General features: G+C 45.3%; 1 protein-coding gene across 15 annotated transcripts in view; it reads right to left on the bottom strand.

The window, feature by feature from the left end:
- Positions 1-15902, bottom strand: part of ARMC2 (armadillo repeat containing 2) — a 140689-nt gene that overhangs the window by 29207 nt on the left and 95580 nt on the right. For all 15 annotated transcript variants that reach the window (XR_008680780.2, XM_063707166.1, XM_055390736.2 and 12 more), the window contains one exon: positions 6324-6642. Coding sequence is in view for 14 of the 15 variants with exons in the window: in XM_063707166.1 (XP_063563236.1) it covers positions 6324-6642 (319 nt within the window). In the remaining variant the exon portion in view is untranslated. The remainder of the gene's footprint in view (positions 1-6323; positions 6643-15902) is intronic.

The raw sequence follows: 15902 nt of genomic DNA, 5'->3' as shown, positions 1-15902 counted from the left end.
GGTGTCAAGCGCTTGTAATCCCAGGACTTTGGGAAGCCAAGGCGGGCTGATCACTTGAGGTCAGGAGTATGAGACCAGCCTGGACAACATGGTGAAACCCCATCTCCACTAAAAATACAAAAATTAGCCAGACTTGATGGCACAAGCCTGTAATCCCAGCTACTTGGGAGGCTGAGGCAGAAGAATTGCTTGAACCCGGGAGGCAGAGGTTGCAGTGAGCCAAGATTGCACCACTGCACTCCAGTCCGGGTGACAGAGGGAGACCCCATCTCAAAAATAAAAATAAAAATAAAAAAATAAATAAAAAAGAGCTGGGCAATCAGAGAAAGAATCACGAGCCTGGCAACACTGAGCCAGTGACTGCAGCTTGAACAGGCCACCGCCTCCCCTCCCTCCTGCTGTTGGGAGAGCCCCCAGTCCTTCTCCACCTGGTCTCACCTGCTCCAGAGGCCCAGTCCCAGCCTGCGAGGGAGGCCACTCAGCACCTGCACACAACTTGGCTCATGACTTGCCCACTTCCCATTACTGAATAGGAAGTGCCTTTTATTTCCTGTATGAAACTGAAGTTTTTCTTTGGGGAGCAAGCAGGGGGGCTATGAGCTGAGGAAGAGGACTGTGCTTGTTCTTAAATTCTCCAACTTAAGTATCGCCCCCTTTGGCCATCTTTTCCTGTTCATTAAAGAGAACAGCCTTTTTATAAATTACTATGTTGAAAAGAAAGCTCAGTCATTTGTAGGCTGCAGAAGACATACACTGTTCCTTCCGCCAGTGGCCCCTCCCGCTAGAGCAGCAAGCATAGGCCCAGTACCTGGTAGACACTTAATGGATACTTGGAAAAAGAAAGAATAAATAAAGACCTGACTTCCTCTTTTTTAGTTTAAGTACATACAAAGGGAACAAGGAGCTGAATTATTTTGGTTATCAATATGGGTTCTACTGTAAGGAAATATTCTAGTTATGGTAAAAGAAGGGACACACGACCTCCAAATTATTCCCTCTTGCTTTGGCCATGACTCTGGAGCCAGAACCCTGTGCTTCCACTCACTGGCCGTGTGACCTTACTCAAGTTATTTCACCTCCTTGGGCCTCAGTTTCCTTGACTGTAAAGTAAGCATGATCATTGCACCTACATTATAGAGTTGTTACAAAGTTTAAATGCATTCAAGGGCTTAAATGAGTGCATGGCACATAGTGGGTGCCAAGTAAATGCTTATTACATGAACAGATGGGCCATCCAGAATGACAGCTCATGGGGAGCAGCTCAGGTGAATGTCTAACTCTTGGGCAAAGGGCCTACAGCCCTAGTTTCCTCCAGCCCCAGACTGATGACACTAGGTCTTGGGCAGTGTTTGGGGATCTGTTTTATTTCTCTTGCCTTGGTAGGAGAATTCGTTAGCTTGTCCAGAAAATGCAGGGTAGCTCTTATTGTCTGACCTCCCGAAGGACCATGTGTTTGGGCAGCAGGAATGGTGTCTGGTATCTGGAACTAGAGGGTAGGTACTCACAGCTCCTAAGCATTTATCATAAATAGCACTAGGCACTTTACCATGCATGTAACCCTCAAAAGTCAGCTAATAAGTTTTACATGCACTTACAAGAATTCACACCCACAATAATTAATTCTCGAAAGGTGCATCTGTCTCAGTCACCTTGGCCTGTCATAATAAAATACCATAAACTGGGTGGCTTGAACCAACAGGAATTGATTTTCTCACAGTTACGGAGGCTGGAAGTCCAAGATCAGGGAGGCTGCATGGTCAGGCTCTGGTGTCTCTTCTTATAAGGGCCCTAACTCCAGCATGAGGTCCCCACACATGGCCTTATCTAAACCTAATTATCTCCCAAAGGCCCCATCTCCAAATACCATCACATGGGGGTTAGGACTTCACAGATGAATTTAGGGGTCAGATGAGAACACTGAGGTTTAGAGAAGTTCAATACCTCACCTCACTTCACAGAGCACACATCTAAATCCAGGTGTATTTGACCCCTACTATCCTACTCTTTCCACAGAACGCTGCTGAAGCCACGGACTCGGGGTTGCTGAGTTCCCATTGGAGCTAGTTGGGGCAATAGACTGCTTCCAAAAAAGCATGACAACCATCCTACCCTCTATAATTCACTCACGGATATAAGACAATCTGGAATTTGGACTTGCCACTAAGTCAGCAAATCTCTGAGTCTGGTGGCATACTGAGAGGGTCAGTTCTTACTAGAAACATTATTGATTTTTAAAAGACCCTCTGCAATGAGGCTGACCTCTCTAGGCAAGTCCTGGGGTACAAGCAACTCCTTGTGAAGGGTGCAGGGCTAGAGGGAGGTAGGAAGAAAAGAGCCCAAGGGATGCCCTTCCCACGTGACTAGGGAAGGGGGCCATGCCACAAGAGCCATCAGGCTGGGAGGAGTGCTCAGCTCTGAGGGTAAACAGGACAGCAGCAACTCTGACTTCAGTGGGCACAACCAAACCACGGGCAGGCCCTTTCTATAGTCACAGTCACAGCCCAGCACTGGCCCTGCGTTGCTCTAAGCTGCCAGGCCTGTCAGAGGGGGCAGGAGGCCTTTCCTGGAATGTGGTCACCACTCCACACTGACACAGACAAAACAGGTAGGAAATCCACAGAGACCAGTGTAGAAAGGCCTTAGCAGGGCTTAGAAACACACCCAGGAGTCGAGCTGTGTAAGGGGAAGGTGGAGGGGGGTGACCCCCTATCGGGGGTGACTTTTGCCCTTCTATAAACTTTTATTTGGAGATAAAGTCTTTCAGGAGAGAATAGAGAAGGGAGCACCTGCTTTCCCAAACAACTGCCTAAGGCATAGTAGGCAAGAGGCCTGACCCATCACAGGAGAGCAGGGTTTCTTCACTTCTGCTCAACCTCATATGGTACCAGGCTCTAATACAGAGACTAAAACATTTCTCACAGGGAGGCCCTTGACCACCTGTATCAGGAGCAGCCAGGGAGCTTTAGAGAGAGAGTCTCACTCTGTCGTCCATGTTGGAGTGCAACAGTACAATCTTGGCTCACTGCAACCTCCACCTCCTGGGTTCAAGAGATCCTCCTGCCTCAGCCTCCTGAGTAGCTAGGACTACAGGCACGTGCCACCATGCCTGGCTAATGTTTGTATTTTTAGTAGAGATGGGGTTTTGCCATGTTGGCCAGGCTGGTCTTGAACTCCTGACCTCAAGTGATCTGCCCACCTCAGCCTCCCAAAGTGCTGGGATGATAGGTGTGAGCCACTGCGCCCAGACTTTTTCTTGGAGACAGGGTCTCACTCTGTTGCCCAGGCCAGAGTGCAGTGGTGTAATCATGGCTCACTGCAGCCTTGACTTCCTGGGCTCAGGTAATTCTCCCACCTTTATAGGTAGAAATGTAATTTCTAAACTCATAAAATATTTATAAGATGAGGAGTTTTTTCACTTTATATGTGAATATTAACAACTGTGGGAAAATGAATCATGCATAACTCTACTCCTTGGCTGTTCACAGCCATGTGCCCCGAGTCCAGGTGTTTGAGGTCTGGTCCTCAGGCCCTTCCTGGGCAGCCACAGTCAGGTAAAGGGATTAATTCTGCAACAGATGAGAATTCGCCCAGTCGGTTTCAGGCTTCTGCTAGATCCTGAGGAGCCAGAAAAGCTAACATGGTTGCCTGAAGCACAGGGTCTCAACACTTAATGGGCAAAAGACTCACCTGGGGGCAAAGGAGGCATTAAAAGGCAGATTTCAATACTCTAATGGCATTTTATAGAGGCAGTTTCTGGGCAGGGGCCAGAAACCAAAAAGGGTATTTTAATGAGTCCCACAGCTGATTCTGCAGCAGTCCCATCCCTGGTCCTGGGCTGAGAAGCCCTGCTCAGTGTGGTGAGTGGATCTCAGGAAGGGGAAAGAGCTTCAGCAGACATGGGCATGCTACAGAGCAAATGCTGAACGTTTTGAGGTTGGAACAGAAACTGAATTTCTCTCACAGCTACGTGCATTTTCTTCCACGTGGCTTAATGTGCAGTCAGCAGCTTGGAAAAGAGTTCAAGCCTAAACACAGAGATTTTTGAGTTATTTACACGGAAGTGGTAAGTCATGGTGCAGATCCCAGTCAGAAGTGAAGAGTCCTTTCTCAAGACAGGTGACACGTGATGTGGAGTGCGGGGAAGCACAGGTCAGGGGCCCGGTGACTTTGCCACTTGCTAACTTTGTGACCTGTGAAAGTCACTATATCTCACTGAGCCCGTTTCCTCATCTGTGAAATGATGAAAATAACAAAAACGTGCCCTGACATTGTTGTGAGGTAACAGATATGAAAATGCGTTTTCAACCGTAAAGCTCCATAGTGAAGCATTGCCTTGTCACTCACATGCCCACAGCCGGGCTCTGCCACCCATCCCTCAGCTGTGTACGCCTAGCTTCTGCCCTTCTCAGAAACTGGGGTTCTTGTCTGTGCACTCAATGTCCCTCCACCATATAGGCCGAATTCCTTGAAAGCACATACCAGCCTCCATTTTTAAAACCTTGTTCTAAACTGAATGTTGGTATCCCCCAGAATGCACATGTAAAAGCCCTATCCCTTCAATGTGACTGTATTTGGAGCTAGGTCCTGTGGGGAAGTGATAAAGGTTAAATGAGGTCAGAAGGGTGGGGCCCTCATCCGGTGGAGCTGGTACCCTTACAAGAAGTAGAAGGGACCCCAGAGTGTGCTCTCTTCAGCACGTGAGGACCCAGTGAGAGGGCAATCAACCACATGCCAGGAAGGGGAGCCTGCACCAGACCCTGACCCTGCTGGCGTCTCGGTCTCAGACTTCCAGCTTCCAGAACTGTGAGAAAATACATGCCTGTTGTTGAAGCTCCCCAGTTTATGGGATTTTGTTATGGCAGCCTGAGCAGAATAAATGAAACTGAATGTATAGCACAGAACTGATTACCCAGAAAGAGCTTAGGAAATGGCTCTTGAGTTGACTAGTGGGGGCGAGGGAGGGCAGGGAGTTCACAGATTGCTCCTCCAACACACCATTTGTGTCAGACATTAAGCTTCCTTCCAAAACAACAACATTTTTCACAAGTATGGTTAGTAGTAGCTAATTTTTTTTCTGGAGACAGAGTCTCACTGTGTCACCTAGGCTGGAATGCAGTGGCACGATCTCGGCCCACTGCGGCCCTCCGTCTCCTGAGTTCAAGCGATTCTCCTGCCTCAGCCTCCCAAGTAGCTGGGATTATAGGTGAATGCTACCATGCCTGGCTTATTTTCATATTTTAGTAGAGAAAGGGATTTCACCATGTTGGCCAGGCTGGTCTTGAACTCCTGACCTTGTGATCCACCCACCTCAGCCTCTCAAAGTGCTGGGATTACAGGCCTGAGCCACCAGGCCCACCTAATAGTGGCAAGATTGATTACCTTGGGTTGCAGTTAATTTTCCTACACACTAGCAGGCAGAAGTGCTTGTGGGAGATGACAGACCTAAAAAGTATAGGGGTTGCCATGGACTGAATTGTGTGCCCAACAAAATTCATATGTTGAAGCTCTACTCCCAATATGCTTGTATTTGGAGATAAGACTTTGAAGAGATACAGCAGGTTACAGAGCCCATAAGGGTAGGGTCCTAATATGATAGGATTGGTGACTTTATAAAAAGAGGAGGGGGAGAGAGAGACTGTCCCCTACCCCACAAGTGCTTGCACCAAGGAATAGCCATGTGAGCACACAGTGAGTAGGTGGCTGTCTGCAGGCCAGGAGGAAGAGCCCTCACCAGGAGCTGAACAGTCTGGCACCTTGATCTTGAATTTCTCACCTCCAGAAGCATAAGAAATAAATTTCTGACAAAGTTGCCCAATCTGTGGTATTTTGTTATGGCAATCTGAGCTAATACAAGGGGAATGAATAGGACTTGAATGACTGGGGACTGTAATTACAAATAATGTAAGAACCTGAAGAGGAAAAAAAAGGAATTAATTTTAATCATGTGGATTGCCCACAATATTTGGGATTTGGGATTTTAAACTCTTTGTGGTTACTTTAGCCAAGTTTTCTTCATTTGCTGAGTATAATTTTAAAAAATTGCAATGTAATTCACAAACCATAAAATTCACCCTTTTAAAGTGTACGATTTGGTGAGTTTTAGTAATAATCTCTATTACTATGTTTTCTTTTCCTTTTCTAAAAATCTGGATTACTTTTAAGACAGTTCTGAACAGAAGAGGGAATTTCCTTCATACAGCTAAGACTTTTTCATAGGGAGCCACTTGTGCTAATAAAATCCTCATCACACCCCAGACACAGAACTCTTTGGGCCGCGGGAAAGTTGGTTGTGTCTGCTGCAGCCAGTGGGCCGCGGTTCTCACCCAGCGTGGTCAGGAGCAGGCCCACTATCCCCGGGTTGGCGGCTAGCACCGGGCCCACGCCCGGGTGGATGGCAATGTTGGCCAGCACGCGAGTCAGCTTGATGAGCACGTCCTCTGCCTCTGACGGCGGCCTCTGCGCCCTGTGCTGCTCGCCTCGTTGGCCCACCGGCTTCTGGGAATGCAGATCCAGCTGATGGAACGTCTGGAATAATGACAGCAGAGTTTGGATGCTCCCTTTCTCTTTGGAAAATTGTTCACGAGCCTGGTTATTTTTTGCCGTCAGGTTGCCAAGAATAAAAACAACACGGACGACTAAATCCTGCAATAAATGAAAGACAGAGTCAAAAGTGCAAAGGGGGCTGGAACACATCGTGGGGAAGAAGATAGTATTTAATTTATCCACAATTGCATTAATAGTAAAATGGAACACATCTGGCTTCGACTCACTTGTACAGTATTTGATTCCCAAGATCAGTGCAAAGTGACAGAGGAGATTAAAAGCACTTGGCAGCAATGAAAGAATACAAACTGATTGATGTGATTAGCAACGTCTATTACCTTCAGATCCTTCATCTGAAATTCTGGCTCGCCTTTCTTTATCTCCTTCAGAGAACAATTAGTTGAGTGGGACAGCATTACTAAAAATGAGTCATGTAAATCTAAGTTTTGACAATAGCGGTTTCTTGAAATTCCAAATCTTTCCTTAAAATTTCGTCTCCTGCTGAAGTATGGTGTTTTTGAATTTGGGCAGGATTGACACTTGGGACTGGATAATTCTTTGTTGTGGGGAGGTGTCCTGTGCATTGTAGAGCGTTGAGCAGCACACCTGGCCTCCACCCACTAGATGACAACACCTCTCCAGATGTGACAGCCAAAACTGCCCCCTGTGGAGAAGCGCTGTGTTACATAGCTACACTACTTTAAGGCAGTACCTACCAATTCTTGCCCAGGGTGGTGGTTACATGAGTGACACCTTTATAATTACTTGCTAAATTGTGCATACCCGTTTTATGCACTTTTCTGTATATAGGCTATATTTCACAATTTTAAAATGTTTTTACAAACCCTAAGCTGGGAACATTTTAAAACTAAACAAGATACAAAAATCACTGTGTTTTTAGTTTGACAACAATGTCCACATATGAGTCCAGATCAGCCTTCCCCATGGGTGTCAATGGAGGTGACCTGGGAGGAGGAGATTTTAAAGGAATACTCATTGGAGGGCTACAACTGGCCTGGATGGTATTATATCTATATCTATATATACAGTGCCAGGCACTATGCCATTTTATAGACAAGAAACTAGGGCCTGGAGAAGCTGCCCAGGTCACATGGCTGGTGAAGGGTAAGGTCAGGATTTGATTCCAGGGTGACCCAGACTCTAGTGTCCTTTCTACACCAACATCTGCTTCCCACACAGGGTGTCGTGTACTTTTTCTCCTCCTTTGCCTTCTTGCAGAACAGTTAAAGAATTATCTCCTTTTAAAATGCAAATATGTCACCAGAAGGGACGACCATAAACGTGACTTTGTTGATCAGATCAGTAGTTAGCAGTAGCCTTAAGAAAAGGGGACAAAGGGCCAAGGGCTGGGCATGTTTTCATCGTTTGCATCGAGGAGCGCATGTCCAGGTGCGACGCCAGGGGCCCCGTGTGGGGCGTCGGATGCAGCCAGGAAACCGGGGAGGATTGGGGGCAAAGTACAACTTTTGGATTTACCTAGGCCTTCTCTGCCAATACCAACTTGTTCCTGCTTGTTCTTGCTAAAAAATCCAAAAGTTTTCCCTGACACTCACTGGCAGAGAAGAAGCGAGGCTGCTGCTTGCACAACTGGAAACCATTTGCCAAACATTAAGGAAGGACGGCAGCTAATGCTACAGCAAAAACTGGAGATGGTCCAGGAGAGAGTTCATTTTCGGAGACATTTCAACTCACAGCATTCAACCAACCATAGTGGTCGTCCAATTAGGAGACCCTGCTCCTGACTCCACCCCGGGAAATAGAATGTTAGTCCTCAGGTAAGTTCTTAATGCCAGGGGCCTAGGAATACACACACATAACCAAGTCTGAAAGTCAGTGCTATGAAGAGCTTCTCACCTACTGAGAAGACAAGGCTAACATATGTGGGGAAACGGCAAAGACTAAAACGGCAAAGGAAGAAGCGAGAAGTGAAAGGGGATTATGAGTCCCAGGTCACAGCCAGGCAGGCTGGACTCACACAGATGCTTGGCCTCTCTGTACATCCATTAACTTGTTTGCAAAATGGATACAAAATTCTTACTGTGAGATCACATGAGATACAACAGGCAAAGCACAAATTGTACTGAGCAATGATTCGGGCATTGCTGTGAACTCTTTTCATGTCCTATCAATAAAATGCTAACTAATAGCAATAAACTCAGTGGCACAGGCCTAGTAGTCTTACCAGAGTTTTGAAAAGAGGATGCTCTGGGAACAGTGTCAGGTTCAGCAGAGTTATTATGAAAGAATCTGAGTTCAACCTTGGAAGCTGTGAGATGCAGAGATATGTGGAGGGGAGCATGGGGTTGGGCAGGCAGCAGAAGACAAGTCTCTCTCTTTTTTTAACCTTTTAGGCTCAGGGGTACATGAGCAGGTTTGTTACATGGGTAATCTTGGGTCATGGGGCTTTGGTATGCAGATTATTTCGTCACCCAGGTACTAAGCTTACTATCCAATAGTTATTTTTCCTGATCCTCTTCCTTCTGCCACCCTCCACCCTCAAGTAGGCCCCAGTGTTTGTTGTCCCCTTCTTTGTGTCCATGAGTTCTCATCATTTAGCTCCCACTTATAAGTGAGAGCTTGTGGTATTTGGTTTTCTGTTCTTGCGTTAGTTTGCTAAGGATAATGGCCTCCTGCTCTATCCATGTTTCTGCAAAGGACATGATCTCATTCTTTTTTATGGCCGCATGCTATTCCATGATGTATATGTACTACATGGTCTTTATCCAATCCACCATTGATAGACATTTACGTTGATTCCATGCCTTTGCTATTGTGAATAGTGCTACAATCAACAAATGTATGCATGTGTCTTTTTTTTTTTTTTTTTTTTGAGACGGAGTTTCGCTCTTGTTGCCCAGGCTGGAGTGCAATGGCATGATCTCGGCTCACCGCAACCTCCACCTCCCAGGTTCAAGCAATTCTCCTATCTCAGCCTCCCAAGTAGCTGGGATTACAGGCATGCACCACCACGACCAGCTAATTTTGTATTTTTTTTAGTAGAGATGGGGTTTCTCCATGTTGAGGCTGGTCTCGAACTCCTGACCTCAGGTGATCCGCCCGCCTCGGCCTCCCAAAGTGCTGGGATTACAGGCGTAAGCCACCGCGCCTGGCCTGCATGTGTCTTTATGATAGAATGATTTATTTATATTCCTTTGGGTATATACCCAATAATGGGATTTCTGGGTCAAATGGTTCTAAGTTTGTTTGTTTTTTTTGTTTTTGTTTTTGTTTTTGAGACAGAGTGTTGCTCTGTCGCCCAGGCTAGAGTGTAGTGGTGCAATCTCAGCTCACAGCAACCTCCGCATCCTGTGTTCAAGTGATTCTTCTGTCTCAGCCTCCCAAGTAGCTGGGATTACAGGCATGCACCATCAAACTTGGCTAATTTTTGTACTTTTAGTAGAGACGCAGTTTCACCATGTTGGCTAGGCTGGCCTCAAACTCCTGACCTCAAGTGATCCACCCACCTCGGCCTCTCAAAGTGCTGGAATTACAGGCGTGAGCCACTGTGCCCGGCCTGTTTTTAGTTTGAAGAGGATTAGTTTGAGAGAGCATCTGGGACTATCTCCTTCCTGGGCCAGGGGTCATCTTCTCATTCTTTAATTACCTGACTGTTCCCTAAAGAAGCTGATATTTATGGGCCTTAAGTCTAAAACAAGCACACACAATTTGATTATAATACTTGAATCCCATTTCACATAAAACAGAGGGTTACTTCAAGTAATGCCTGGTGGCAAAGGCCCTGCCCTGGGCTCTGAGTTGGTAGCTTCTCCTCCATCCTGATCAGACCCAACAGAGAAGCAGAAAATCAGTTTTCCAACCAGGACAGAGGGTATTTCCAAGAATTAAGCATCTTAAAGAAGAACTTCATCTGATATTTTCTAAGCTGAGGACTATAAACAGAATTTTTGTGTGAACTCTGATACATGTTTCCTGCTGAAAGACTATATGAGTTCTAGTTCTAAAAATCCTAATAATTAATAACAATAACAGCACAGTAGCAGCAGCAACTAACACCTAGTACTTATTAGTACTCATGATGTGCCAGGCATTGTCCTAAGCATTTATATATACAAATTAACTAATTCACTAAAAATGATAACTTCCATTTCTTTAATCTGAATAAAGTTATTCACAGTATCTTTTACAATCTAAACTGCCATCTCCCTCGCACATTTGATAACAGTGATGTTAATAAGTTTTGGACTTCACCATGTTCCTGGAATTGGGCTCTCTTCTCCCATTTCCATAAAAGCACGTTAAACAAGACAGGAAAGGCATTATGAGTGATTTTAAGTGATTGCTTATTTAATTAATATTTGCATTTTGTACCCTAAATTGTTACCAGGACTAAACAATTTACCTCCTAAAATGTCATGGCATCTTCTAAGGGTGCTGAATTGTTTTTTTTCTTCCTAGGCCTTGCTGTTTCACCTCCATCTACCTGGTCTTGCTTTTCTCTGAGTCCAGCTCAGTAGGCTTCTCCAGCCCCGTCCCACCTCCAGCTATCAGTGTTGATTTGCCAGGATTTAGATCAGATCCTGGTAAAAAATAGATTTCCTTAGTGGTCATCATTCTTCAAAATTCAAATGACCTCTCCCCACTGTCACATGCAGTCTAATCTGGGAAGACTAAGTGCTGCTTTTCTTTTTCTAAAAATTCCCTCAGGCCCCTTCCTCTTCTAAAATTCTTCGATTCTGTCATCTCTGTAGGTCCTAACATGGCCGAGATTATTAAGCCTCCAGTGCAGAAGAAGAAGCTCTAGGCTGTAGGGCAGGAAGAGTTAACACTGTTATAATACTGCTTTTCCTGCTTCAGATGGAAAAGGAGGGGGTGGTTCCTGGCAGCCACGGTGCCAACTGAAGCATGGCATGCGAGATCAACAAATGGGATGGCAGATTGCGCCGTCTGCAGCACCAAACTTCCAGCAACTGCTATCTCTGCTTACTGTTTTTGTCCTGTTTTTCAGGGTTAGCTAAGGCACTTTTTCTTTTCTTTTTTTCCCCTCCCTTCTTAAATATATTCTACATGGACCTAGGGAGCCTGGAAGAGGCCAAAATAGAAGCCATCTCACAGGAGGTCAGCAGAGGTAGTGTTTTCTTATCTCCATGCCAGGGCTTGTCTTGACTCATCTGGAATCCTGAAGAAGGCTGAGCAAGTCAGCTTTCTAGGGCCCCTCTCCTTACCATGGGTGGCCTCTGCTCCCAAACCATGCACTCCAAGGTCCTCCCTACTGAACCAAGGTCTGCGTTGGGCAGGATCATGGAGAGATTATCTACTGTTCCACAGCCCGAGCCGTCTCAAGTCTATAAAATATTACTTAATATTCTATAAAGATTTGTAAAAATTAAACCAAGGCCAAAATCATCTATTTAGAGAGAGCACCAATTCCACAGCAGAAAAGGATTTCATCAATATGCAGCTCTCCTTTGAGGCACAGATTCTCTCCTTTATTCTTAGACAATATCTGAGAATCATCTATAAATTAACACTCCACTTTTATAGCATTTTTATTAAATTTAACACAATGTTGCATATTCATATCATAACTATGTGATTTTGAAATAGCAAAATGAAGATGAATCAAGAGAGAGCTTTTTTTTTTTTTTCCTAAAGAAGGCAGTCTAGTATAACCAGTTCATATCGACTTTCTAATTTTGCTTAAAACAGAATCAGCCTAGCAACAGCTACGGCCAACCAGACCTTAGACAAACAGGTACACTTAGAAGAAGAAGACTGACCTCAACAGAGCTTTCCAGTTAGAGCCTGAGGGATATTGTCATTAGTTTCGCAGATGTTATGCCCCAATGAGCAAACAAGTTACTCAATCTGAATTTGCCCCACAAGCCTGTGAATGAAATTACTTTAACTGGAATAAAACCAGGAACAGGGCACTGCTCACCAGGATGGTCTATGTCGAGTTCCAATGGTGGCAGCATTGGCAGTAGCTGTTGCATGTTACTTTCCATGGGAGAGACATTGGCCTAAAGCCAATGAAAGACATTTTTACCCCTATTTAGAGATGTTGAAACTGAGGCTTCAGGAGAATCATTAAGTAAGCCCAAAGTCAAACACTGGTGAAGAGAAGAGGCAGGACTTGAACAATCATCTCTGTACACACAGATGGTTTCCAAAACCACCTTCAGCCCAACTCCTCATTGCTGATCATCATCATCTTCCCAGTCCCCCAGCCCCAGCATCTCTGATTCCTCTCTATCTCATCCCCTCACCAAGCAGTCACCAAGTCTCCTCGACTCTGTCATCTCAAAACGTTCCCCAGCTCCCTCCTGCCCATGCCGACCTGGGCTAATCTGCCTGTAGACTGTTGTCAGAGGCCCTTTCCAGGCTCCTCCCTCTGCCATCAACCCTAACACCACTTCTTAAAGCACAGCTCTTCCCTTTGCTCAGAAACATCTACTGCCTATTAAATGAATGTCAAAGCCAGCATCTAATGCATCATTTGGCCCCATGCAACCACTTCTTTGCTACCTCACATTACTCTCTGCCCACGGCCAGCCACAGTGAACACATTCCTCCCTGACTCCCACACCCTTCCTCCCGTACCTTAAAATAACTCATGTGCATAATGTTGACTGTGGGGAAGAAACAATATCAAGCTGTCACAGAAAGAATAAACTATGTTCAGCAGACTCCACTTAGGAGGGAACTGCTTCCACTAAGTAAAGGAACACATTTTAGAAAAATTTGTAAGAATGGGTTGAAATGGAAGGGGATGTAAATATATTTAAAATCTGAACTCTCTATTAACCAGAAAATTAATCAAAATACCCCGTTTAAAATATGGTTACAAACTTCTCGTGCCTGAGAGCTGAATCAGGATTTACAATTTGCTTTGTTTATCCAACTTCCCACCCTCAAACAAAACTCAAACATTAATTGAGCTTGCAGGTGGCTTGAAGAACAGATAAATTTTAGCAAACTGGAAGACAGACTGTGCACTACTGCAAAAATGCTAACTGACCATAGGGCACTGAAAGTGGGTCAAGAGTTTGCCTACGTGTTTAACTACATAAAATCGAAGAATCTGAAATGTTGGAGACTCAAAGCCAAGAATCTAAGTAGAAAATCATTTTAAAACCAGAAGAGATTACACTTGATTCCTCCATCCATCTATCTGTTCTATCAGCAATCATTTATTGAGCACCCACGATATGCCTCTGAATGTCACTCAAAAGTACCAGGCCAATGCTAGAATTTCACTGTGCTAAGTTCTTTTTCAAGCCAGCAGACATAAATCAGGCATTTGGGTTCCGTGCTGAGCGGGGTAAGAGCCAGTTCCACAAGGGCAAAGCCGGCAGGAGCTGGAAAGAATGAACAAGCTAAGGGCATATTGTACAGCCTGCCCGGTCAGGGGCGCAGACCAAGGCCAAGGCTGAAAAAAGGAGCAAGCTCAGCCAAATGCTCTCAGCACCCACTGGGAATGTGCCTGCAGAGGGGCTGGGAAGACAGCCATAGGGCGTGCTCCTGTCAGGGAGGAGGCAGAGGACAAGCTGGGAGCCAAGTCGCCCTACAAAGGCACCAGGGGAAGGGGTGGGGGCACCTTCCTAACCAATCCTTGATGGCCCAAAGAGGATGGAGGGGAAGAGAAGGCACCTCTCTCTGGAATGCTGAAAGGCTGTGGTCACATTCAAGATGAACAGCTAGAAAAATGGAGGTGGTTTTGCTTTCAGCCCACACTGTTCAGACATTCCAGCTCTCATTTCTGATACCACGATGGCTAAGCATTCCAAATCAGTGTTCACTGTGCATACATGGCTGAAGACAGCAGCTTATACCTATAGAAGTCTAAACAGAATGAGAGAGGTAGGACTTTAAAAGCAGCACAACCAAGAATGAGTCTGGCAGTTCCCAGGGTTTGCAAAGGCTCTGACGACAGTCCTGCTGCATCTGGAAGCTCTATGGTAAAAGAAACAAGAAATTAACCGTATCTAAACGTGGAGAGAGTTAAATGGTCAATGGACACATGTGATAGGAATGTAGACAAAAGTTGTTCTTTTTGATCATGACCTTTGCAAAATATTGCCAGTCTTTTGAAAGTCTTATTTGAGGCATTTTACCAGATCTCTTGCCTAGTAGATATTTACAGAAGAAATGGGGAAAATCCCTTCATGTTCTTCCAAAAAACAAACCCAAACGTATTTTCCTGAGATGCTAAATGTAGCAACACTGACGTCAGAGGCGCCTCCTGAGGCAGGCTCTGCCTCCCAAAGGCTGATAGCAACCCCACTCCCTCCTTCGTTATTAAGCCCATCTGCTTGCACATTTGTTTTGTACCAAAAGCAGTTTACACCATAAAGCAGACAATATGTGCACATTTCTTAAATGAGATTTGTCATTTAATTGAATTTTGGCCAGCATTTTTAATAGATATTTTACCTCACTCTAAAGTTTATCTTTCATACGGCATTAAGCCGACCGAGAGGCTGTTTCATCTCAGTTTTTGTGTGTGTGGGAACTGGAGTTACTAGTTGCATCATGGATCTTGGACAAATTAACCACACAGATATGAGCCAAAGAAGTTTCCCTTGCTCTCCCTGCAGAAGTCATTTATGAGAGCTGTGAGGAGTAGACGCCTTTTCGTTGAGACTGTTGGTGAGCCAGAAACCCAGGCCATGCACACAACCATCACATACAGATGGAAAGGGAGGCCCACTTCACTGAGGGCCATTATGCAAACAGAGGGGGTGTAAAGCAGACCATATTCTAAGTGAACTCATCACTCTCAATTTAACTGTTGCAAACTACAACATTTAGATATGGGTATATACTGAACTGTCTCAAAACACGACATCTGCAGGAATTATTTTAAAGATGAAATTTGGTGCTTGTTTCACTAACAAATGAATCAGCAACTCGCAGCTTGTCTAGCCAACTGAACTGAAGGCACCCTCCCTTGGACAGGCAGCTCTAAGGGTCCTGAGGAGTAGAGCCTGTGCCCATCTCTCCTGAGGGAGCCACTCTGGCCAGTGCTTGAAGCCTCATCAGTGTGATGGGCACCTTTTTCAAACTAGATTTGGTCCCAGGACTTATTTTGACACAAGTCTGGCAGCGAAAATTTGTGGAAAAGACTAATGTACCATCCTGTGTTCTCCAGCTAAGAAATCATTCCTCAGCTGCCTGTGCAAAAGGCAAAGGGCCAGTGGTTCTTACCACTTACTGGGAAGCCTACATTAGCACCTGGCAGGTCTTGTCAACTTGGTTCCTACTTTGTCAGGAAGAATCACTGTCAGCTACGCTCCTGTAGAGAAAGACTGACCCTGTGTGGCTGATTTGATTAATCACTTTAAAATCTTTTGAGGTCTTATGGGAACCCCTCTGCT

The sequence above is a fragment of the Gorilla gorilla genome, chromosome 5, assembly GCF_029281585.2.
Source record: "Gorilla gorilla gorilla isolate KB3781 chromosome 5, NHGRI_mGorGor1-v2.1_pri, whole genome shotgun sequence".
NCBI lineage: Eukaryota > Metazoa > Chordata > Mammalia > Primates > Hominidae > Gorilla > Gorilla gorilla.
Note: the sequence above shows the minus strand (reverse complement) of the source record. Positions and strands in the feature narration are given on the sequence as shown.